This window comes from Salmo salar, chromosome ssa06, assembly GCF_905237065.1.
Source record: "Salmo salar chromosome ssa06, Ssal_v3.1, whole genome shotgun sequence".
Classification (NCBI taxonomy): Eukaryota; Metazoa; Chordata; class Actinopteri; order Salmoniformes; family Salmonidae; genus Salmo; species Salmo salar.
In genome coordinates this window covers 61,825,969-61,852,291 of record NC_059447.1, presented here as the reverse complement: position 1 = coordinate 61,852,291, position 26,323 = coordinate 61,825,969, and the positions used below count along the sequence as shown (strand labels likewise).

At 44.4% G+C, this 26,323-nt stretch overlaps 1 protein-coding gene across 3 annotated transcripts; it reads left to right on the top strand.

Annotated features, from left to right (window-relative positions):
* The first annotated feature begins 570 nt into the window (after positions 1-570).
* Positions 571-26,323, top strand: pkib (protein kinase (cAMP-dependent, catalytic) inhibitor beta). Of its 3 annotated transcripts, none has more exons than XM_014205116.2 (3): positions 571-743; positions 23,305-23,464; positions 24,648-26,323. In XM_014205116.2, exons 2-3 carry the CDS (start codon positions 23,332-23,334, stop codon positions 24,731-24,733), a joined length of 219 nt encoding a protein of 72 aa, XP_014060591.1. In that variant the 5' UTR covers positions 571-743; positions 23,305-23,331; the 3' UTR covers positions 24,734-26,323. The 3 variants fall into 3 exon arrangements, with proteins under 3 accessions (XP_014060591.1, XP_014060593.1, XP_014060592.1); XM_014205118.2 differs by lacking the exon at positions 571-743 and adding an exon at positions 13,047-13,210; XM_014205117.2 differs by lacking the exon at positions 571-743 and adding an exon at positions 14,996-15,709.

Sequence of the window (26,323 nt, the reverse complement as noted above, 5' to 3'; positions counted from 1 at the left end):
CTCCAGCTGGAAAAAGTGTGCTCCCTGTCCTTCCATGCATATACGCACAATTATATCTTGGAAAACTAATTTTCTCTGTGGCTGTCTGTCTGCTCTGGAATTTAATGTTACATTTCACAATTTACAGGAAACCTCATTGCTCATTTTATTTCTGGAAACAGAGCAATAATGTGGAGGCTTACACTTCACCTAGTGTTCAGTGATGCATATTTATTTTACAAATAAATGAACCACTAGACAAGTAAGGAATTCAAGCATTAATTTGGTAAGCTATCTTTCTCCATCAGAAATATGCAATGACTGGAATTGCTACAATGACATAGTAGGCCAAAGTCTTTGTTTCTCATTGCCTGACAGGTAAATTCAAACTGATGCAATGCCAATACTACTTTATCAGTTCCTTATCAGAGCATATGTCAATCTGAATGTCCATCAAACTGGTGATATAGGGTCATAATTACATTATAATAGACTTCAAAGATACTGTGATAGAGGACGAAACAAATGTGCTCAAGTTAAATCCGCACTGGCCTCTGCGCGTTCCCGTGCGAAGTATGTCTGTGTGATGTCACCGTGGAGGGGATATAGTTCCTTTCACTAGAATAAAGAGAGTAGAGGAAATCACGATGAGGATGGACTGTGCGCAACGCGTCCTATCCATGGGTTGTCGATGGTGAAATATATATTTCGGGGGAGCGCATTTAAAGCACATTATTGTAACAACCATTTGTTCTACACATTGGGTAAGTAAGTGTCACAATATTTCGTGTTTTGGAAGGTTACTCGTCGTCAGGTTGTTGCCCAATGCCGACAAGTAACCTACAAGCTGCTGAAGCCTAATTTATGCGCAAGTTATACGGTTCTTAATTCAGCTGGTTATTGTTGTCATTGCTTGTGGTAGAAATCTGCAGCCAGAGAATATCAGTCATGTAAATTCCACACACGACAATGTCGTATATGCAATGTCATAGGCTACAATGTGCAGATGATTGAGCAACCTTTTTGTTAATCGATCTATCCGTTACAGGCTACATACATTCCATTGTTATTGAACAATCATGTTGTTTGTCATGCAGAAGAATATCAACGAATATCATGCTACTTGGATTGATTGATAATCAGGGTTATTATTAATTGTTCATAAGGTCGTTGTATTTTAAGGACAAATCCTCCTCTCATTCCAAATGACATTAGCCTTTGAAGGCTATTCAATACTTGAAACAAAGCTCACCTATCTCTAATTCAATTGTTTGTCCCTCTGTCTGAATACCTAGCTGATTTGATTTAATGCCATAAATGTTTCAATTAGCTTACCTGACTGCAGTGCAATCACGAGGAACAATACTGATTCTATCAATCAGTGTTTCCTCATTTATTTTATATTATATATTATATTATTCCCACTGATCAAATAAAGCATGGTCACATTTATATGGCTCTCATCTTTTGCATAAGGTGTTTGAGGAAGGTGACACTCAGCTAAAACCTTTACGATGAAAACTCAAACCTATGGTTTGAAACAGTGTTTGCTCTATGTGCATCTTGCAGTAGGATGTTGTATTTATGGTGATCTCCAAGCACTGGGCTTATTCCTGATTACAGCATGCATTCCATTCCAGAGTCTGACTCCCTAACTCCTGCTGAGTAGTGGGAAAGCACCATGCTATTCCTTTCACTCCTTTCTACACATCCACCAGTCAACACCTGCCCTGAGAGACTACATGACTGGCAGAATAATGAGCCAGCCTGGGGAAATGTGTTGATTATGACATGGAGAGGGAAGAGATTGCAGACACATTCTAATCATAAATCTGTTGACTGCCTGCTCTAGTCTTTAGAATCCTGTGTAACATGTCATTTCCAGACCTCGTCGCACAATCTGTCTGACCTTCTCCACCATAATCATTGTATAAGTTTAGAATTACTGTAGTGTAGGTGTCAGTTTACCATCCAAACAGTACCACTCAGCTTGGACCAGGCTGTTGTTGTCAACGGACTGCTGTATTTTCTAGAGGAGAGGATACTAAAAGTAGAAGTGAGATGTTGTTAACGCATATCCAGAGTGACTGGTGAAGTTGCATGGGGACATAGCATTACACCCCCCCTCTGCTTCCTCTGGTCAGCACTTTGTCAAATAGACTCAGCGCTCCTTCACCTCGCAACGCTATACCATTATTATTACTCTCTGGAAAGGTAAAGAGAAATGTGAAGAACGCTGTTACCCATTTCACCTTAGAGGTGGGGTTTGTATGCCCCGAGCTGGTAGCTGCCTATAGGCTTATATTCCTGCTATCTGGAGGCTGTCCGGTGTTAGATATGCAAATATAACTATTCATCATTCATGTGGACCAGTGACCATCATCTGCCTGTCACTAAGGATCTTATGTCACAGTAAATCATTCCAAATCGGTCAGTTGTGACTGTACTTTAAAAACATGTATTCAGGTAATGAGCTTAGGTGCCTCACATTTGTATAATCCTGTTAATTGGCTGAGTTGATGACAGAGAATTAGTAATGTGGTCTGCCTAATAGTGTGTGTAATTGCACACATGATGGGAATGAAAAGGGCAGTTTGGTACCACTTATTTCCCTGTTATCACATTGTGTCGTGTCTACACATCAAAAGTTTTTCTCAGGAATGTCTGATAAAACAAATGCAGAGAGAAACGGTGCTTTTTTTCTATCAAACAAAGAGGGTAAGCTGTAACCTGATCAGAGACTCATCAGGAGTTTGATCAAAGACACCTCAACCTTAAATCCCCAGAGACCAACAGTCTTTTAAAGATGGCGTCTGAAAGGATTAGGGCTTAGTCAGGTAAACGCTGACAGTAGGTGGCATTTCAATTTGGCCATCTTTAACTACAGTCTGCCTGCTACAGGAAAGCGGTTTTGTTGTGGCTCATGCTGTTTGAAGTTTTTTTTTTCTTCAGTGAGTGTCATCAAGGCATCTGTGAATGCCTTTGACAGTTTCTGTGCTGGTATTTCACTAGCAATGCCCCAGGAGGGCTCCTCTTTCCCATCATTCCTCTCTTCTGCCTGGCTCCCTCTCAGCTTAGTCTGCCCTACGGTAATTAATAGAGCTCGACAGCTTGTAGGCCTGAAAAACAGAATAGAGTTACCTCTGGTTCGTTCAGCCATTCCTATGGAGAAAATGAATGAGGAAAGAATATGGTTGTGGGATAAAGGTAGAAAATAAGGTTAACACAGCTTTAGAAGATCTTATACATTTTGTTCTATGATTGTAATATCAGTCAGTTAACATGACCTTTACGAATTATGAAGCCTTTATGTGCTTTTTTTATGACATAAATGCTTCAAAATGCACAGAACGTGACTTTAGCTGATGAAGATTATCTCATAGAACAAAACGTATACATCTCCTAAACCTGTGTTTACCACATACGCTATTTTCTGTGTTTATCAAAAAACCCTACAAAAACGAAATGAACTTTCCCATAGGCTTTGTCCAACGAACCATGGCAGAGTTAGTGCCTACAAAAAGACGCCGTTAATATTTCTCTCTATTGGCTCTTGTGAAATCGCATGTGGGAGTCTAACGTTGTCATTCTGGACTGCTCTGCCAGAGTCAGAACAGCTTCCAGAGGCTGCTGCACACACACACGTCCTTTCTGTGAAATATTGAATACAAGGAAACTGTTTTTGGATGTATTGCTAATGTTTTATCCATACTGCTGGATCACATTTGGTCCTTTTTAGCCCTTTAAACCTCTGGCATTTTGGTAATGAAAGGAGCCATTGGTTTAGTGGCAGAACAGCAATGAAATCCCACATTATTCTTATTTTGTGTACTGTAGTAGAGTGTTAAGTTCATCATGTTTTTGGAGTAAATAAACATTTTGGGGATTAAATCTCCACTTCCCTGTTGTTGCCACACTGGATTTCGATCCAAATGTGCTGATTGGCCCATTGACCCACGGTGAACAGTGGTATTCCTCCGAGGTTCCTACCGTCTTGGTTTGTCTTTGTCCATCCTTCTCTGTCTTGGTCCCTTTGAGTCACCAGCTGCCAGTTTGTCACTGAAAAGTAGACAGTGGAGCTTACTATATGTTGCAGTGCCAGTCTTACATGACACACATGCAGCAACCCCATGAGAGTACTTAGCTCTCACTGGGAGCATGTGCAATTATGTTATTCTAGTCTACACAGTGCACTGGTGCGTACCAGCAGAAGTCATTTTAAGACCACAACACAGGTTGGGTTCCTTGTTCCCAGAGCCACAGATGGCAATTCATACCACAGACATAGATTTTCTTTAAAACACAAATAAATCACATTGTACACTACCGGTCAAAAGTTTAGAACACCTACCCATTCAAGGGGTTTTCTTTATTTGTAAAACATTTTTTTACATTAAGAGCGAAGACATCAAAACTATGAAATAACATATGGAATCATGTAGTAGCCTGCTTTTTCAGCAGTCTTGAAGGAGTTCCCACATATGCTGAGCACTTGTTGGCTACTTTCCCTTCACTCTGCGGTCCGACTCATCCCAAACCATCTCAATTTGGTTGTTGAAAAACAAATGATAGTCCCACTAAGCTCAAACCAGATTGGATGGCGTATCGCTGCAGAATGCTGTGGTAGCCATGCTGGTTAAGTGTGTCTTGAATTATAAATAAATCATGGACTATGTCACCAGCAAAGCACCCCCACACAATAACAGCTCCTCCTCCATGCTTTACGGTGAGAACCACACATGCGGAGATCATCCGTTCACCAATAATCTCAAAATTGGACTCATCAGACCAAGAACAGATTTCCACCGGTCTGATGTCCATTGATCGTGTTTCTAGGCCCGAGCAAGTCTCTTCTTATTATTGGTGTTCTTTAGTAGTGGTTTCTTTGCAGCACTTCTACCATGAAGGCCTGATTCACACAGTCTCCTCTGAAGAGTTGATGTTGAGATGTGTCTGTTACTTGAACTCTGTGAAGTTATTTGGGCTGCAGTTTCTGAGGCTGGTAACTCTAATGAAATGAACTTATCCTCTGCTGCAGAGGTAACTCTCGGTCTTCCATTCCTGTGGCGGTCCTCATGAGAGCCAGTTTCATCATAGCGCTTGATGGTTTTTGCGGCTGCACTTGAAGAAACTTTCAAAGTTCTTGACATTTTCTGTATTGACTGACCTTCATGTCTTAAAGTAATGATGGACTGTTGTTTCTTTTTGCTTATTTGAGCTGTTCTTGCCATAATATGGGCGGTATTTCACCATATAGGGCTATCTACCTTGTCACAACACAACTGATTGACTCAAACACATTAAGAAGGTAAGAAATTCCACAAATTAACTGTTAAGTAGGCACACCTGTTAATTGAAATGCATTTCAGGTGATTACCTCATAATGCTGGTTGAGAGAATGCCAAGAGTGTGCAAAGCTGTCATCAAGGAAAATTGTGTCAAATAAAAAATATATTTAGATTTTTTTAACACTATTTTGGTTTCTACATGATTCCATATGTGTTATTTCATAGTTTTGATGTATTCACTATTATTCTACAATGTAGAAAATAGTAAAAATAAAGAAAAACCCTTGAATGAATAAGTGTTCTAAAACTTTTGACCGGCAGTGTACATCTGTATAAATTATAACCATACACGTTATAATTCACAGAGTGCACACAGTAGATGAAGAGCCCCACAGTCACACAGCTCTGAGGCCGAATCCTTGTCTTTATCCAGCCTTGTGTAAAGTCTAGAGACTTGGGGCAATAAAACAACCAGGATTGTGTAATCTTAAATCACTGGATTTGAGCCGAGTCATCACAGAGGCTAAAGATAAACCATAAGCAATCTAGGCTGTACTCGTCGCCCTGCTTTATATCCTGTGTTGCACTCTGTTGATGAAGCTGCGGTTGAATGAGACACTGTACGAGGAATAACAAATATGAAATAGACCACCTAGCTGTGATTGTTTGGCCCCAGCAGACCGCACAACTGCCTGGTAAAGTCTTCAACTGTCACGTCCTGACCATAGAAAGCTGTTATTTTCTATGGTAGAGTAGGTCAGGGCGTGACGGGGGGGGTTTTCTAGTTTAGATTTTCTATGTTGTGATGTTCTAGTTTTGTATTTCTATGTTGGGTTTTTGTTTGGGATGATCTCCAATTAGAGGCAGCTGGTAATCGTTGTCTCTAATTGGAGATCATACTTAAGTAGGTGTTTTTCCCACCTGGGTTTGTGGGAGATTGTTTTTGAGTACGTGTATGTTAACTCTTTGTCACGGTTTGTTGTTTTTTGTTTATTCAGTTTATTTTGTATGTATTGCATAGTTTCACAGTTCAATAAAATATGTGGAACGATAATCACGCTGCACTTTGGTCCGCTTCATCCTACGACAACCGTGACATCAACAAGCCGGTTGTTTATTGTAGACTGGCCTATGTGATTTGATGAAATGGTACTCTCATTTACTGCTAGACAAACCACCTGTCTGCTCATGAAGTCTGTGACACATGATATATGAGCTGATATAAAGACAAGGGTTTCATTCACAAAATCTGTTATTAACCTCCGGCAGGAATCCTCTCGAATGTGAGGAAATTAATTATTTATTAAAGCCAATGATAATTTAAGTTTTTATTTATTTGATTTACAAGCAATAGTTTGTAAATAAATTACATATTAGTTTCCTTACCCTGTAAGCAGTCTATGGACAAGTTATGACAGCAATCCATGCTTTGGTTTAGTTTCCCTGGAACTTTTTCCACATGCTAACATTTCAGCATTTGTAGCACAAAATCCCATTCAAGAGATGGGACTGATATTAGCATTTTTCGCGCATCACGTTCAATGCAGCTATGTGACTTTGTTGAGCTTCACAATCCATTTGAGATACTTTCGAATTATTTGGACATGATGTGCGAAAATGCTAATATCAGTCCCATGACTTGAATGGGATTTGTGCCAAAAATGCTAAAATGTTAGCATGTGGAAACCGTGCCAGGGAATCTAAACCAAAGAATGGATTGCTTTCATACCTTGTCCATAGACTGCTTACAGGGTAAGGAAACCAATGTGTAATTTGGGTGAACTATCCGCAACAATTTTGACAGGGAGTTATGCTGAGACCAAGGTTTATTTTACAGATTAGCACTGTATATACAACAGTACATATCAATATTCATATCAATACTATAAAAGCAAAACACAATCATAGAAAAACACATTATTCAGGTAAAAGGTCCTCAGTCAGCCTTTTGAATTGCCCAAGAGCCACCATGTTATCCAATTTGAGAGTCTTGGTGTCACGTCCTGACCAGCAGATGGAGCTAGTGTTTTAGTTTTGGGGTCAGGACGTGGCATGTTTGTATTGGTTAAATGTTGGGTGGATGATTGGGACTTCCAATTGAAGGCAGGTGTGTATAGTTGCCTTTGATTGGAAGTCCTATATAGGTGTGTGTGTTTTTCTTTGGGGTTGTGGGTGGTTGTTTTTTGCACTGCGTTTCTAGCCTGCAGAACTGTAGCTATTGTTACTTTGTTTGAATTGTTAAGTGGATGCTTTACTCCTTTATTTTAATTAAAAATGAGTATTCACATACCTGCTGCGCCTTGGTCCATTTCTACAGAAGACAGCCGTTACAGAACCACCCACCAAAGGACCAAGCAGCAGAAGAGGAGGAAGCCACAGGAGAGAAAAAGGGAACCATGGACATGGGAGGACGTCCTGGACGGCAAGGGAGCCTACACCTGGGAAGAGATCCTGGCCGGAAGGGATCGCCTCCCATGGGAACAGGTGGAGGCACTCAGGAGAGTGGAGGCAGCTGGACAGAGGAACCATCGGGAACGTTACGCTGGAACACGGTTGGCTAGGAAACCCAAGAGGCAGCCCCAAGATTTTTTTTTTGGGGGGGGCACACGGGTAGTTTGGCCAGGCCAGGGAAGAGCCGTAAGCCAGCTACCCGTGACTACAGGGAGGTGCGTACGAGGTGGAGGGCGCCATGTTACGCTGAGGTGCGCACCATCTCGCCTATACGGACGCACAGCCCAGTTCGCCCAGTACCAGCGCCCCGCAGGTGCCAGGGCAAGGGGAGCATCGAGCCGGAAGGGGTGATGCCAACCCTGCACTCAAGACCGCCAGTGCGCCCTTTCGGTCCGGTGTTTCCCGCCAGACGCACTAGCATGGAGGTGCGTGTCTCCAGGCTGGCACGTCCTATACCAGCCCCACGCATCAGGAGTCTAGTGTGTCAACCCAGCCTCGCCAGTCAACAGTCACCAGAGCTGCCCGCCAGTCAACAGTCGTCAGTGCTGCCCGCCAGTCAACCATCACCAGAGCTGCCCGCCAGTCAACAGTCGTCAGAGCTGCCCGCCAGTCAACAGTCGTCAGAGCTGCCCGCCAGTCAACAGTCGTCAGAGCTGCCCGCCAGTCAACAGTCGTCAGAGCTGCCCGCCAGTCAACAGTCGCCAGAGAGGCCAGACTGCCCTGAACTGCCGGAGTGGCCAGACTGCCCTGAACTGCCGGAGTGGCCAGACTGCCCTGAACTGCCGGAGTGGCCAGACTGCCCTGAACTGCCGGAGTGGCCAGACTGCCCTGAACTGCCAGAGTGGCCAGACTGCCCTGAACTGCCAGGGTGGCCAGACTGCCCTGAACTGCCAGGGTGGCCAGACTGCCCTGAACTGCCAGGGTGGCCAGACTGCCCTGAACTGCCAGGGTGGCCAGACTGCCCTGAACTGCCAGGGTGGCCAGACTGCCCTGAACTGCCAGGGTGGCCAGACTGCCCGGTTCTGCCAGAGGTGCCCGCCTGCCCGGATCTGCCAGGGTGCCCTGCCTGTCAGGATCGGCCAGAGTGGCCCTCCTGTCCTCCGGCCCAGCCCGAGTGGCCCTCCTGTCCTCCGGCCCAGCCCGAGTGGCCCTCCTGTCCTCCGGCCCAGCCCGAGGGGCCCTCCTGTCCTCCGGCCCAGCCCGAGGGGCCCTCCTGCCCTCCGGCCCAGCCCGAGGGGCCCTCCTGCCCAGCCCGAGGGGCCCTCCTGCCCAGCCCGAGGGGCCCTCCTGCTCTCCGGCCCAGCCCGAGGGGCCCTCCTGCTCTCCGGCCCAGCCCGAGGGGCCCTCCTGCTCTCCGGCCCAGCCCGAGGGGCCCTCCTGCCCTCCGGCCCAGCCCGAGGGGCCCTCCTGCCCTCCGGCCCAGCCCGAGTGGCCCTCCTGCCCTCCCGTCCAGCCCGAGTGGCCCTCCTGCCCTCCGGTCCAGCCCGAGTGGCCCTCCTGTCCCCTCCGGCCCAGCCCGAGTGGCCCTCCTGTCCCCCGGCCCAGCCCGAGTGGCCCTCCTGTCCCCCGGCCCAGCCCGAGTGGCCCTCCTGTCCCCCGGCCCAGCCCGAGTGGCCCTCCTGTCCCCCGGCCCAGCCCGAGGGGCCCTCCTGTCCCCGGTCCAGCCCGAGGGGTCCTCCTGTCCTCCGGCCCAGCACGAGTGGTCCGTCTGCCAGGGTCAGCCCAAGTGGCCCATCTGCCCGGCGCAGTTAGCAACGCCACCGAAGTGGGCTACGCCGACGGTGGAGCAAGGTCCACGCCCTGCACCTGAGCCACCTCCAGGATAGGTGGGTTGGGGAGGGAGGGTGTAGCACAGTGCCGTCGGTGACGGCAGCCACCCTCCCTTCCCTCCCTTATTGTTTTAGGGTTATTGTTTATGGGTTTTGTGTTGTTGTTTTTTTGTTGGTAGGTGCATTCCGGGGTCTGCACCTTGAGGGGGGGGTACTGTCACGTCCTGACCAGCAGATGGAGCTAGTGTTTTAGTTTTGGGGTCAGGACGTGGCATGTTTGTATTGGTTAAATGTTGGGTGGATGATTGGGACTTCCAATTGAAGGCAGGTGTGTATAGTTGCCTTTGATTGGAAGTCCTATATAGGTGTGTGTGTTTTTCTTTGGGGTTGTGGGTGGTTGTTTTTTGCACTGCGTTTCTAGCCTGCAGAACTGTAGCTGTTGTTACTTTGTTTGAATTAAAGTGGATGCTTTACTCCTTTATTTTAATTAAAAATGAGTATTCACATACCTGCTGCGCCTTGGTCCATTTCTACAGAAGACAGCCGTTACACTTGGATGATTGTTTTTCCTTTCATGTGTAATAAACCTTATTAATCTGGATCGTTTTAAGCAAAATTGCTGTGGAAATTGTACAGATACACTGCCTTCAGAAAGTATTCACACCCCTTGACTTTTTCCCACATTTTGTTGTTACAAAGTGGTATTAAAATTGATTTAATTGTAATTTTTTGTCAGCAATCTACACACAATACTTGAATGTCAAAGTAGATGAAAAATAAAACACTAATATATGTATTCAACCCCCTGAATTAATACGTGTTAGAATCACAATTGGCAGCGATTACAGTTGTGAGTCTTTCTGGTTAAGTCTCTAAGAGCTTTCCACACCAGGATTGTGCAACATTTTCCCATTATTCTTTTCAAAATTCTTCAAGCTCTGTCAGATTGGTTGTTGGTCATTGCTAGACAACCATTTTCAGGTCTTGCCATAGGATTTCAAGCCGATTTAAGTCAAAACTGTAACTCGGCGGAACATTCACTGTCTTTCTTAGCAACACCAGTATAGATTTGGCCTTGTGTTTTAGGTTATTGTCCTGCTGAAAGGTGAATTCATCTCCCAGTGTCTGGTGGAATGCAGATTGAACAAGGTTTTCCTCTAGGATTTTGCCTGTCCATTAAGTTTTATTTTTAATCCTGAAAAACTCTCCAGTCCTAAATGATTACAAGTAATGTGTTGTATTAGTAATGTGTTGTATTAGATTTGCCACAAACATAACACTTTGTAGTCAGGACAAAAAGGTAATTCCTTTGCCAAATGTATTTCAGTATTACTTTAGTGCTTTGTTACAAACAGGATGCATGTTTTGGAATATTTTTTTATTCTGTTAGGATTCCTTCTTTTTGCTTAGGTCAATTAGGTGAGTGTTGTGGAGTAAATACAATGTTGTTGATCTGTCCTCAGTTTTCTCCTATCACAGCTTTTAAACTCTGTAACTGTTTTAAAGTCATTATTGTCCTCGTGGTGAAATCCTTGAGTGGTCTCCTTCCTCTCCGGCAACTGAGTTAGGAAGGACGCCTGTATCTTTGTAGTGACTGGGTGTATTGATACACCATCCAAAGTGTAATTAATAACTTCACCATGCTCAAAGGGATATTCAATGTCTGCTTTTTATTTAATTTTGATCAATCTACCAATTGGTTCTCTTCTTTGCGAGGCATTGGAAAACCTCTCTGGTCTTTGTGGTTGAATCTGTGTTTAAAATTCACTGCTTGACTGAGGGACCTTGCAGATAATTGTATGTGTGGGGTACAGAGATGAAACAGTCATTAAAAAATCATGTTAAACCCTATTATTGCACACAGGGTGAGTCCATGAAACTTATTATGTGATTGTGACTTTATTCCTGAACTTATTTAGGCTTGCCTAAAGGGGTTGAATACTTATTGACTCAAGACATTTCAGCTTTTCATTTTTAATACATTTGTAAAAATGTCTAAAAACATTATTCCACTTTGATATCATGGGGTATTGTGTGTAGGCCAGTGACAAAATAATTGCAATTTAATACATTTTACCTTTAGGCTGTAACACAAGAAATGTGAAAATAAGTAAAGGGGTGTAAATACTTTATGAATGCATTGATTGACTGATTATAAAGGAGGGTCTTTGGGCCTATTGAAAATGTGTCATTTCACATGTAGCCAAATAGATGAGTCACCATAAATATCTATTTGTAGAGAATGCCAGTGCATGTGTGTGCATAAACACGGTACAAAATATGAATATTTTATTCAAATCTGCTTATATCATTAATTATGCAATCGTATTCATCTTGGGTGAGCAGAGAGAGCTGTTTTTATTTGATAGGGTCACTGTCACTCGGGCACATAATGGTGAGGCCATCAGACCTACCAGAGAGAAGAGTTACAGTGTTGGGGTGCATACCTCTTCTGGCAGGTGTGTGTAATGAATCGGCTTTCAGCATTTCCGCTCCCTGACTCTTGCTCTCCCCGACATTAAACTCCTCATAAATCTTCTCAAGGTGATTTTTCAACAAAGTGCAGAGGGAGGAAGCCTTTTCAAAGTCACAGGCTGCTTCCTGGGGGAGAGGGCCATGACTTGACAGTGAGTCTCAAAGATGCCCTTGGCAACACGACGGGTCACAGCATCAAGCTTTGAAACCAGCATCTAAGATATGCATTAATTGTGATTATAAATGGGGTCGTTTGATCTCTGAATGCTGATTGGCTGAAAGCCGTGGTATACCACAGATATGACACAAGATGTATTGTTCACTGTTCTAATTACGTCGGTAACCAGTTTATAATAGCAATAAGGCACCTCAGGGTTTGTGGTATATGGCCAATATACCACGGCATTGCATCGTACCTATCCCACGGTGTTGCGTCGAGCCGTGGTACAGTATATTAGCCATATACCACACCCCCTCTGGCCTTATTGCTTCAATATAGCCTTGATCAGTTCAACACACTGGTGTGATAGAAATGTTTGTTTGGGTATTATATTTTTTTGTGGGGCTATTTTAGGCATCTGGGTGATTTTCTTAGATATTATGACTTAGCTAGGACTTTTACAGAAATATGAAGTGAAAAATGCATTTTGTTATTCAAATGCTCAACTTCAATAAGACCTCAATGTGTTGTGTTCTGTAAATTGCCAGCTCAGCCACGGGCAGCTGTTGTCCAAAGCTCTGTTGTGGCTTATTTCAAGATCAGGTACTGGCTTTCTTCACTTCAAAGCATGTAAGATATCTAATTGACTATCCAGTTCAAAGGATTTTAGTAAATCTTGGAGGGGTTTGATCATATTTGTGTCCCAAATGCCAACCCAAAACCTATTACACTGACCTATGCGCCCTAGTCAAACATAGTGCACTATACAGTGGATAGGGTGCCATTTGGGAAACAGCCCATATGAAGCCTATCGGGAGAATGTTTCATGTTTGTTTGAGGAGGCAGGTGGCCAGCAGGACAGGCATCCTCCAGGGACGGCCTCTCTCCCTCCGTCTGGAATGGGAGAACGACCATGGTCCCGCCTCTACAGTGGTCAGTAGAAGATGAATCACATTGCCTCTCTGCTCTGCCTCATCTCCATCTCTCCTCGCTGCTGCTGCTCAGGCCAACTCACTTGGCTATAAATAGGGAAAGATTAAAACCTCTCATCCGGCTTACCTGCACAGCATCTTCAACTCGCCTGCAAAGTATGTTTCGTTTTTTTCTCTCTCTCTCCATTTCTTGTAATATGTATTCTTTGAGCACTGGGGGTGTTTATAAAGACGTTTTATGAGCTCATCAGTGGCTTTAAGAATGACTCTGTCTGACCAGATGTGACACTAGCTACACTAATGTAGAATATTTATGAGAAATGGCAACAGGAATTTGCAGATGGTATGAACTGAAGAGATGCTCAATCAGGCTTATGAATCTCTCGATTGGAAATACCCTGGAGGAGCCCTACTCAGTGATTTGAAAAATATAAGCTTTTCAGTGCACTAAAGTCACTTGTCAGTTTGGTGCTCTTACATATGAGTGACAGAGAATGTGCAGCCCTGGGAGCTGTGTCCTCTAAATCCCAGGCATCAGGAGATCGCCTGTCCAAATATAGCCCTATATGGAGGTGGAGGGCCCTCTTCTCTTCCCGGCTGCTATGGGAGACGTTTACTTAATTACCCTCTCTATGCTGCAAAACATGGAGGCAACTTCTGTAGGCTTTGTTTCAAATTACATCTTTCCATAGCAAAATGACAAATAGTAGTTGAGAGGAAATATTGTGGTCTCCCCAACTAGGATATATTTCTGGGTAGAAGAGGTCCAATGAGCAGTGTAATATGATCACATGGGCATCTGCTGTCAAGGCTTTATAGTAACGCTGAAAAAACATTGTGCAGAGACATACTGTACTGTAGCCGTGATGCCTGTGATTAATTTAATTGCATGTTTTCGCAATGTAATGTGGTTTCTTATCAGTTACATCAACAAGCATTTGGCTCCTACAACATTCAAAGAGATTACTCATTTTCTTCCTTAGCCTAATGGTTGTTACGTGCTCGTTTGTTTTTTAATTCTGATCTGCTGTGCCTTAATCAAATGTTGTCACAGTATTTCTAGGTTATGTTTGGCAGTCATTCCCGTTGCCTTGCTGGGGTCTCTCTGTGTTCGCCGTGTTATCTGACTGCTCGCTCGGTCACATGCTGCCCTTTTGGACAGAGGGCTGCTGGGAAAAGCCTGTGAGCCTGCTGAGAGGGACAGACCGAGGACGGGCCGGCCTTCCACGCTGTCACTCACAGCGGGATCAACACAGCTACCACTGGGTTGGGTAAAGAGCCCATAGGGGCAGGATACAACACTTTTGGATGGACGTCTCTCAGATATAAATAGGACACTGTCACATTTCTCTTCCTTGTAGAGTATCTGCCATCTGTGGAAAATCATTGTTTTCAATAATACCTCAGTGGACAATTAAACAATGGTGCCAGATCAATGATGTCATGTTATGCTTTGCGCTGCTATATGACCGGGTAACAGCGGGAGTAAACAGTGGGAGTGGAGAGGCAGGCTGTTCACTATGCGCTGTGAGCAGGACTCTTTTGTTTGTTTGGGGCTACAGTAATGAGAGTCCCTGACCCACCTCAATAATGAACAGCCAGCTGTTTATTCACAGTGCTGCCATGTGACTTAATTCCCTTAAGTTTCCCACTGAACACGGCTCATTATCAGACGTCGGGAGCTCGCTCTTCTCTCAGTGGAGTGGAAAGAAGAGGGGGACCCAGGGACAGGTTGAGCCTCAGGTGTTTTTCTCTCTGCATGCAGTTCATCCACCTATAATATATATATATTTATGCCATTTAGCAGATGCTTTTATCCAAAGCAACTTTGTCAGTCGTGTGCATACACTTTAAGTATGGGTGGTCCTGGGAATTGAACTCAATATCCTACTATTGCAAGCACCTTACTCTACTAACTGAGCTACAGAGGATCACTTATATCTGTCCATGTAAGCCTCCTGGCAATCGGACATACTGCTACTGTCGGATAACCTTTTCACATCAATGGCCTTTATGACAGCTGGTTGAATGGTATTTATCACCTAGAGATGAAATACTAGAGAAGGCTCTAGAAACAGTTGGTTGAAATAGAAAAGTGCACTGAAGTTATTTTCATTCCCTTATGAGCTAATTGACATGTTGACTCTGCACCCTGTGTCACATCTGAGCTGTTGTAACTGCTCCACTTTCCCTCACCTATTAATCCTCTTACCTCAATTGAAAGCTTATTTCCATGTAGATTAAGAGGCAGTGGGGCTATTGAAAGTGTGCTATATTCTCCATTTAATATGAGGAGGATCAAGAAACCTTGTGGCTGGCAGGGTGTGCAACGCTAGTGATGAGTGGTGGTGGCCGTCTGAGCTTGAAGGTCAGCCTCGCCCAGAGTAATGGTTCTCTTTCAAGCCATTGTCACTAAGTAAATTAGCTGGGGCTCCACGTGTTGTTTGCTGTTCTGACACAGGAATAGGAACCTCCAATGGCCGTCCAAGCTGCTCTAGGTCATCACTCCACATTGGTCCAACCAGCACTGGTGAACAGAGGGAGAAGGTTTACAGTTCAGCCATTAGTTAGTGAGACAATTCAAGCCACTAAAATAACGACGCTTTGACAGGTTGGGAGGACAGACCACATGACATAAGAAGCTTCCATTTACAAGTAAGGACAGATTTCCATTCAAATTTCAGAAAGACAAGTTGTAGGCTCATCCAGGTATTTTCCATAAAGAGTTCTGCAGTGAAACATTCTCAGTAGTAGAGCAGCAGAGCCTAGTTAAGTGTGTTTACGACTTTGTGCAGAGTTAGTTTTAGTCTGTACAGTGTCTCCTGGGAAGTGCCATGTGAATGGAATAGCATTGCGGCACAGTGGTTTTGCACATCTTATCCCCACTCTGTAGAGCAGCGATGATTCACTGAACTCAAACATGTTTTGCTTATCTTGTTTGTTGGAACGTAAATAGAACCCAAACGACCTGAGTGTTATATGCCCAATAAGTTTTTTACTTGATCGTTATATTCCCACAGTTTTTTACACGTGTGTTTCTTTTCATGCTTCATAAAATGTAACGTGGAGTGGTCACACATCATACATTTTTCATCGTATGCATGAGTGCTTGCTGCATATATAAGTATCTGTATAGTCCTGTTGTCCCTATAACCAATCCTATGTTTTAAAGGGATGGCTTATTAAGTCAATAAGATGGGCTGAGTATTTTAAGGCTTGTTTTTCAAATTAGTGTGAAGTATATTAAGTCCGTTACAACTGATTTCATCTTTTGATAAGTTCGAACATAATCGGAGTTTTAGCATGAATCCCTCATCTCCCAGGGTCCATTCCTAGCTCAGCCATTTAAACCTATTTTTGCATATTTATGGACTTATTTGTGTACTTCACAAGTAGTGTTACCTTGTATATTTAGCTTTGACGTGCCTGAAATGCAAGACACCTCCTCTGTTGTTGACTATAATAATTGCAAATGTTTTGGAGATATTCCACATTTATGTTTGCATTTTAGGAATTGTTAACTGGATTTCACGTTTTTGTCAAGATTGTCAATCTTCATCTGATGGAGAGATGTCAGTCATCTGTGCTGTGCTCAGTTAGTATATTTTTCCTATATTTGTCCCTTCAATCCCATCCCCAACTTAATTGCAGAACAGATAACCTATAATTTCCGTTCTCAGAACATTAATAAAACCTCCCAGGAACTTTCAGGGAACCATAGTAAAACATTCTCAGAACCTCCCTGCAACCTAAAAATGAACATTCCCAGAACAGACGAAATGTTCACTTCCGTTTTCAGAACGTTTAAAAAACATTCCAGTCAGGAATCCTATGGCTTCGTTCCCAGAACCAATGGGAAACCAAAATGTACATTCCCACAACTTCCAAGGAACCAAATGTCCTAGCTGGGTAGTCATTGAGCATTACCATAAATAGACATGAAAGAAAACGCATTCAGGAATGAGGAGATTTCTCTCCATTAACAACTTCTTGTTGTCATACTGTACGTGGAAAGTTGTAAAGAATTAGAAGGAGATAAGATGTTGTGCTACTCCAATACTGTTAAGGATTAAGACTGGATTAACAGTCTTTGTTTTAGAGGGGTTTGTTATTAGATAATGCATGTGTTGAAGTAGCCTGGTGGAACCAGTCTGATCACTGTGTTCATCATTCTATTTCAGTTGTGAATCAGAATGGTGAATGCAGCAATCAGGCTGGTTCCACCAGGCTAGTGTTGCTCAAGTGCTGACTTCAAGATATTTGACTTCCTTGCATACTTTCAAGGGAAAGTTATTTATTTTTTTACCCCATTTTCTCCCCAATTGGTAGTTACAGTCTTGTCTCATCACTGCAACTCCCGTACAGACTCAGGAGAGACGAAGGTGGAGAGCCATGCATCCTCCGAAACACAACCCAACCAAGCCGCACAGCTTCTAGACACAATGCCCACTTAACCCGGAAGCCAGCCGCACCAATGTGTCAGAGGAAACACTGTGCACCTGGCAACCGTGTACGGCACCCGGCTGCCACAGAAGTCACTAGTGCGCAATGGGACAAGGACATCCCTGCCGGCCAAACCCTCCCCTAACCTGGACGACGCTGGGCCAATTGTGTGCCTGCCGGTCACATCCGGCTGCGACAAAGCCTGGACTCAAACCCAGAATCTCTACTGGCACAGCTAGCACTGCGATGCAGTGCCTTAGACCACTGCGCCACCCGGGAGGCCTTTCAAGGGAAACATGTTTGCTGATTGGCAAGGCTCTTATAGTCAGTCTTTAGTGGACTAACCTATAGTCAGATTCTATCCTTTCTGATTCTGACAACAATAGGCCTTAACACACCTACACCTTTCAACCCACATATGCATATGATGCTTTACTACGCCCTCCTTTCTGCAGTGTGTGAGTGAGCTCAACCATACTGAGACAAGCTTGTGTTTCTAACAGCAGTGGGCAGTGATGTTCTCAGTCAAACACACACAAGCTGCTGCCTCCCTCCTGTCTTCTGGCACTGGGCTCTCGTTGGTTGCTTGGCACAGGGGCCTACTGGCAACGCAGCCAGCTCCTTTTATTCCATTGGACGTAGATGATTGAATGGCTGCACTGAGGAGAATGCCAACACCAGTTCCTGCTGCTCCCACTCTGCGAGGGCACTGTTGGTTCCACTGCTACCCAGAGCCCTCTATTGGATGGAACCCAAGTCCAAATACAGCAGTCTCTCTGTAGTCTCAGACAGTTATGGATGCATGTGTTTAGCAGTGGGCCTATAAACATGCAGGATCACTCCTCCGAGGGTCTCACTCTCAGCGCACACAGGGCCATTATATGGGCCATGCTGCTTAATCAGCATTCTGTCTTCTAAAGCTGGCCACAGATGAAGCTGGCCATACATAACACTGGTGGTGAAAAAAGTACGCAATTGTCATACTTAAGTAAAAGTAAAAACACCTTAATAGAAAAGTCACCCAGTAAAATACTACTTGAGTAAAAGTATTTGGTTTTAAATATACTTTAGTATCAAAAGTAAAAGTATAAATCATTTAAAAATCCTTATATATATATATTAAGCAAATCAGATGGCACAGTCTTCTTGTTTTTCTATTTATTTACGCATAGCCAGGGTCACATCCTAACATTCAGACATAATTTATAAACAAAGCATTTATGTTTAGTGAGTCCGCCAGATCAAAGGCATTAGGGATGACCAGGGATGTTCTCTTGATAAGTCTGTGAATTGGATAATTTTCCTGTCCTGCTAAGCATCCAAAATGTAACAATATTTTCTTTAGGAATGTAGTGAAGTAAAAGTTGTCAAAAATATAAATGGTAAAGGACAGTACACCAAAAAATTACTAAAGTAGTATGTTAAAGTGATTGTACTTAAGTACTTTACACCACTGCATAACACCATTAGTTACTCACCAAATGGCCCTGCTTGGCCCTGACTCTGACTAACGTCTCCCTGATTAGCCCTGACTCTGATTAACGTCTGCCTGCGTGGCCCTGATTCTGACTAACCTCTCCCTGCGTGGCCCTGATTCTGACTAACGTCTCCCTGCGTGGCCCTTATTCTGATTAACGTCTCCCTGCGTGGCCCTGATTCTGACTAACGTCTCCCTGCTGGGCCCTGATTCTGATTAACGTCTCCCTGCATGGCCCTGATTCTGACTAACGTCTCCCTGCTGGGCCCTGATTCTGACTATCCTCTCCCTGCGTGGCCCTGATTCTGACTAACGTCTCCCTGCTTGGCCCTGATTCTGACTAACGTCTCCCTGCTTGGCCCTGATTCTGATTAACGTCTCCCTGTTTGGCCCTGATTCTGACTAACGTCTCCCTGCGCGGCCCTGATTCTGACTAACGTCTCCCTGCGTGGCCCTGATTCTGACTAACGTCTCCCTGCGTGGCCCTGATTCTGACTAACGTCTCTCTGCTTGGCCCTGATTCTGACTATCGTCTCCCTGCTTGGCCCTGATTCTGACTAACGTCTCCCTGCGTGGCCCTGATTCTGACTAACGTCTCCCTGCTTGGCCCTGATTCTGACTATCGTCTCCCTGCTTGGCCCTGATTCTGACTAACGTCTCCCTGCTTGGCCCTGATTCTGACTAACGTCTCCCTGCTTGGCCCTGATTCTGACTAACGTCTCCCTGCTTGGCCCTGATTCTGACTAACGTCTCCCTGCTTGGCCCTGATTCTGACTATCGTCTCCCTGCTTGGCCCTGATTCTGACTATCGTCTCCCTGCTTGGCCCTGATTCTGACTATCGTCTCCCTGCTTGGCCCTGATTCTGACTAACGTCTCCCTGCTTGGCCCTGATTCTGACTATCGTCTCCCTGCTTGGCCCTGATTCTGACTATCGTCTCCCTGCTTGGCCCTGATTCTGACTAACGTCTCCCTGCTTGGCCCTGATTCTGACTAACGTCTCCCTGCGTGGCCCTGATTCTGACTAACGTCTCCCTGCTTGGCCCTGATTCTGACTAACGTCTCCCTGCTTGGCCCTGATTCTGACTATCGTCTCCCTGCTTGGCCCTGATTCTGACTAACGTCTCCCTGCTTGGCCCTGATTCTGACTAACGTCTCCCTGCTTGGCCCTGATTCTGACTAACGTCTCCCTGCGTGGCCCTGATTCTGACTAACGTCTCCCTGCGTGGCCCTGATTCTGACTATTGTCTCCCAGCGTGGCCCTGATTCTGACTAACGTCTCCCTGCTTGGCCCTGATTCTGACTATTGTCTCCCTGCTTGGCCCTGATTCTGACTAACGTCTCCCTGCTTGGCCCTGATTCTGACTAACGTCTCCCTGCGTGGCCCTGATTCTGACTAACGTCTCCCTGTGTGGCCCTGATTCTGACTAACGTCTCCCTGCTTGGCCCTGATTCTGACTAACGTCTCCCTGCTTGGCCCTGATTCTGACTATCGTCTCCCTGCTTGGCCCTGATTCTGACTATCGTCTCCCTGCTTGGCCCTGATTCTGACTATCGTCTCCCTGCTTGGCCCTGATTCTGACTAACGTCTCCCTGTGTGGCCCTGATTCTGATTAACGTCTCCCTGCGTGGCCCTGATTCTGACTAACGTCTCCCTGCTGGGCCCTGATTCTGATTAACGTCTCCCTGCATGGCCCTGATTCTGACTAACGTCTCCCTGCTGGGCCCTGATTCTGACTATCCTCTCCCTGCGTGGCCCTGATTCTGACTAACGTCTCCCTGCTTGGCCCTGATTCTGACTAACATCTCCCTGCTTGGCCCTGATTCTGACTAACGTCTCCCTGCTTGGCCCTGATTCTGACTAACGTCTCCCTGCGTGGCCCTGATTCTGACTAACGTCTCCCTGCGTGGCCCTGATTCTGACTATTGTCTCCCTGCTTGGCCCTGATTCTGACTAACGTCTCCCTGCTTGGCCCTGATTCTGACTAACGTCTCCCTGCGTGGCCCTGATTCTGACTAACGTCTCCCTGCTTGGCCCTGATTCTGACTAACGTCTCCCTGCGTGGCCCTGATTCTGACTATCGTCTCCCTGCTTGGCCCTGATTCTGACTAACGTCTCCCTGCTTGGCCCTGATTCTGACTATCGTCTCCCTGCTTGGCCCTGATTCTGACTATCATCTCCCTGCTTGGCCCTGATTCTGACTATCGTCTCCCTGCTTGGCACTGATTCTGACTAACGTCTCCCTGCTTGGCCCTGATTCTGACTAACGTCTCCCTGCGTGGCCCTGATTCTGACTAACGTCTCCCTGCTTGGCCCTGATTCTGACTAACGTCTCCCTGCGTGGCCCTGATTCTGACTATCGTCTCCCTGCTTGGCCCTGATTCTGACTAACGTCTCCCTGCTTGGCCCTGATTCTGACTATCGTCTCCCTGCTTGGCCCTGATTCTGACTATCGTCTCCCTGCTTGGCCCTGATTCTGACTATCGTCTCCCTGCTTGGCACTGATTCTGACTAACGTCTCCCTGCTTGGCCCTGATTCTGACTAACGTCTCCCTGCTTGGCCCTGATTCTGACTAACGTCTCCCTGCTTGGCCCTGATTCTGACTAACGTCTCCCTGCGTGGCCCTGATTCTGACTAACGTCTCCCTGCGTGGCCCTGATTCTGACTAACGTCTCCCTGCTTGGCCCTGATTCTGACTATTGTCTCCCTGCTTGACCCTGATTCTGACTAACGTCTCCCTGCTTGGCCCTGATTCTGACTAACGTCTCCCTGCGTGGCCCTGATTCTGACTAACGTCTCCCTGTGTGGCCCTGATTCTGACTAACGTCTCCCTGCTTGGCCCTGATTCTGACTAACGTCTCCCTGCGTGGCCCTGATTCTGACTATCGTCTCCCTGCTTGGCCCTGATTCTGACTATCGTCTCCCTGCTTGGCCCTGATTCTGACTATCGTCTCCCTGCTTGGCCCTGATTCTGACTAACGTCTCCCTGCTTGGCCCTGATTCTGACTAACGTCTCCCTGCTTCCGTCTGACCTGCCTCACCGGTGCCCCAGGTGTTAAGCTGGAGCCCTATTTAAAATAGCGACAAAGCTAATCCAAGAATGGCCTGTGTTGACTTAGGGGGTTTTGATTAAATTCTAAATCTTGTGACATCCAGTGGGTGCTTATCACCTACGGCCTTGATCTACACCCACTGGAGGCGATGCACCATCTGTTGAAGGATGGCTAGATGGGGTTTTTAGGCACTATCTGTGTGTGTGCTGTGTTCTTGGAGGTAGGACGTATTCCCTTTGGAAATGTATAGGCTGTCTAAATGTTATCGCTGGTGTTAAAAATATAAGATAGTGAACAGTCCAGGAGAAACTGTAATCCAATCTCTGAGTATGTTAACTTAGCGTTAACAAAACAAAACAAGAGGGAATGGGTTACTCCCTGTTTAACATGGACAGTAGATTATTATTAGACCTACAATACTGTACTGATGTGAAATGCGCCCTCTGCTGGTCAAGTTGTACACTGCATTGCATGGTATTTAGTCTTTACTACGTTTGGTCTCATCATGTAAAATGCAGGGTTGTTTATTCAAAGGGGAAATGGAGCTGCAGGAAAGGTTACATAACACATAGTTGAGTATTGATCACAATATTGATCAGATTTATAGGTCCCTGTAGTAATACCAATCAATAGCCTTTAGGCCAAGTTAACAAAGGTCCTGGATATTTAGACTACAGCTTAAGGACCAAATGGCATTAGGGCAGGGTATTGAAGCAGTGCTCTTAGTGAAAGCACTACGATCTGTAATATTGCTCATATCAGGGTTCTGTCTGTAGAGCTTTACTATACTGTACAATACCTTACCAGATAGTTGGAGTTAAAAGCATGACACTTTACCAGACAAAGAAATATAGACTGATTCATTCTGAACATCATTTTTTTCAAAAAATATTAGGCCTGTTTACTGCTTATTATTACAAGTGCAGCGTGCCCAATACATTGATTACAGTGGAGGCTGCTGAGGGGAGGACGACTCATAATAATGGCTGGAACAGAGTCAATGGAACGGCATCAAACACGTGGAAACCATGTGTTTGATGTATTTGATACCATTCCACCTATTCCGCTCCAGACGTTACCACGAGTCCGTCCTCCCCAATTAAGGTGCCACCAACTTCCTGTGAGGGATTACCTCTGTAATATGCACTGCAGATATTCTGTTGTACTGTGATGCGTGACTGAGAGCTTGTGTAATGATTTATAACGCAGTGTTATCAACCAGTTACAATATGTTTAGACATAAATTACACGATGGTGTTATGTTACTTTCCCTCCAGACTACGCTATGAGGACAGGGCCCAGCGATGACTGATGTGGAGCCTGTTGTCACTGACTTTGCAGCCACGGGGAGGACTGGCCGGAGGAACGCTGTACCTGATATCGTTGAGGCGGGGCCTGCTGACCTGTCAGACAAACTAGCAGAGCTTTCTGTTGTAGGTGGGTAGTGAAATGTATTTTTAATTACATACAGTACTTGACTGCATACTTTCAGCAATATTTACAATCATTTACATAGGCCTGCATGCTTTCACTCTGTTCATGATTAGGATGAATTGCACAATTGAAGGTGATTTCATCTCAACATTTAGATTATTTTAGATGTAGTATTGCACTTTTCCATAAATGATACAATCCAAACCTAAGTATAAGGGAAAAGCATGGCAGAGCATCACCCAATCAGAGAACAAAGCACTCTGTCATTAATAGATGGTTGAGTGATTTTGTTAGGCCCTGCCAGCCGACTAACCATCACCATTAGCAAGTGTCTGTCTGGACAGCCAGCTTTCCATTAATCAAGCAGGGTTTAGTGGAAAGGGCATCTGGAAGTTAACAGTATGGAACATGTACCACAGCTTTAACTGTTTAAATGGAAACTAAGGAAGGGAACAGCCATCTCTCTCTTTTTAGTAATAGCTCAATGGCTGTGAGGGTCATTTGGAAAGGGCTATCTATCAGTGAGGGGAAGCCAATCAGTGCATTGGTTCATAGGGGTGGGGAAGTAATTGTTAGTTGGAGGCCTCTGTAGATGTATAACTTTATTACTCAGCACTGCTCCTTTTCACTTAGTGGCTGCAGTGCAATGTCGGGGTCCATAGGTCCTCATGTTATAGAGGGCATGAACCAGATATAACATAGTTGCCTGCAATTTGCAGTATAAATCCCCTAGGCCTTGCCCTATAAGGATCAAAGCAGAGTAGTGTTTGATCGGTAGAATAAAATACTGTAAGTGTCTGGCAAGAAGCAGTCGGTATCAGCCCATTTCCTCAGAAGATTCTCGTCTCTATGTGGCGTATTCCACTTTGTCAGTGTTCAAAACACTATTAAAATGCTGGATATGAACAAAGTGGTCGAGTTGAGGGTCTATGCTATGATTAGTCTCTGTTGATATTCAAGGTGTCAGCCAGCTATACGTTATGTGCTGAGGTTGGTAATCTCATATTCCTTTTATCTTGTGAATGCAACACATCATCCATATCTTACAAAGTAACACGAAAGAGGGGAGCGTACACAGCTTGGATTCTAATTGGAATGCAGACATTTTCAACTACATGGGCCTTGAGGCATTTTCAATTGTTTGTTTCTGACTAAAATAATGACTGCTGTTCTGTGTGCTTCTCAGATGGAGGAGAAGGAGGAGAGGGCTCGTCCTCTGGAAGCCCACCGAAGAGTCCTACAGAGGGCGAGGAGAAGGCAGAGGGGACGTAATTGGGCCTTGGTCTCTGGCTAACTGACTACGAGAGAAGATGGAGAACAAGAGAGAGACTGTCTCTAACATGGACCACTTCTCCTCAAAGAAACCCCATCGGCCAGACAACTGTAATCGCCATGCACCGTGCTATGCAACATCAGGACACCTATGATGAAAACTTAAAGAGCTGTTGGATGACGAAGGGAAGGGAGAGCTCTGCCGCTAGGAATGAAGTGGTTGTTTCTTTGTAGCTTTAAGGGGGGGGTATTCATTCAAGATTACCCATAATTCATTACATGTACGGTGAATGAGCCTGCATTTATGTCTTGTTCATCTTAGCATATGCAGTGAACTGGTGAAGTGGCTGACAGTCGGACATGACTCTGAAAAATGTCATTTCATATTTGAGCAAGAGTGACTTGTACATACGTTGCATACAGAGGTGTTCCAATGAAAGCATTTTCTCAGAATGTCAACATGTAGATGCAGGAATGTCTCTTTGCACAACAAAAGTATAAACATTCCATTTGGTGATGTAAGTACAATTTTTATCTTATAATTGTGGTTTATTAGTGTGCTACAGTGCAACCTCTACTGTATGTTTTTTACTGTTAAAATCAACATTATTAACAACAAAGTCATTAGAAGTAAAAAAAAAAAAAAAAAAAAAATATGTATGTATTTTCGGTCTGTAAATATAGTTTTACATTATATTTGCCTCCCTGTAAAGATGCATTTCAATGTCCACTGCAGCTAATAAACATTATCCTCTACATACGGCATTGTTGTGAATATTTTTCAGATGCTATGATTAAAAAATCTATGTTTGTTTGTTGTCTTTGTACAGGGGAGGCATCTCATTACACAGTGAAATTGATACCAACTTTGCGCAATCATTGGCAGTAAAATGGTGATTACATTGTCTGTCCTACTTTTCCTTAGTCAGCTGCAATAATACAGTATGTCAGAAGAGCTTTTCTTAGCCATGAAATCAGAATATTGTTGTGTTTGTCGCCATTGAAATTTTTATTTTTTTATTTTATTTATGTCTTATACTGTATTGAAACAGTGTCTGGTGACTGATTTGGCCAGAGGAGGGCACCAAACATGTCTTTCACGCCGACATTAATGGATCTTTCAGAATCTACTGGCAAATACACAGTACATTCTCTTTATAACACCCTTTTTTATTGACATTAAATATATAGAAAATTGTTAACTGAATATAGATATTGAAACAATAAATGAAGGATAAATATTTGTTCAAATATGGATTATGCATGTTACTGTAGTAAGAAATGCCCATGCTATGAATTAGGCTACCCATGTTAACTTACTCTGTATCAAATGTCAAAGCGCTTGGAGACAAAGCACTTGAACATCTTCAGAGGGCCAAGTAAAAAAGATGACTGTGTTCTAATAGTATTCATACATGCACATGCATACATATTCATCACATATTTAATCAGAATAGTCAGAACCTGATGTCATGCTATGGAATAATTACTGTAACCATAGCCTACTCAATAATGCAATACATGAATGTTCCATTTTTACTTTCCTTCAGATTTATGATACTGAAAATAAAAAGCTTTTTTTGCCTGAAA

Bases quoted from the DNA above. Each gene is read 5' to 3' on its own strand.
- pkib (XM_014205116.2), top strand. From the start codon at position 23,332: ATGACTGATGTGGAGCCTGTTGTCACTGACTTTGCAGCCACGGGGAGG. The intron at 23,465-24,647 runs GTGGGTAGTGAA...TGTGCTTCTCAG, and splicing joins AGCAGAGCTTTCTGTTGTAG to ATGGAGGAGAAGGAGGAGAG.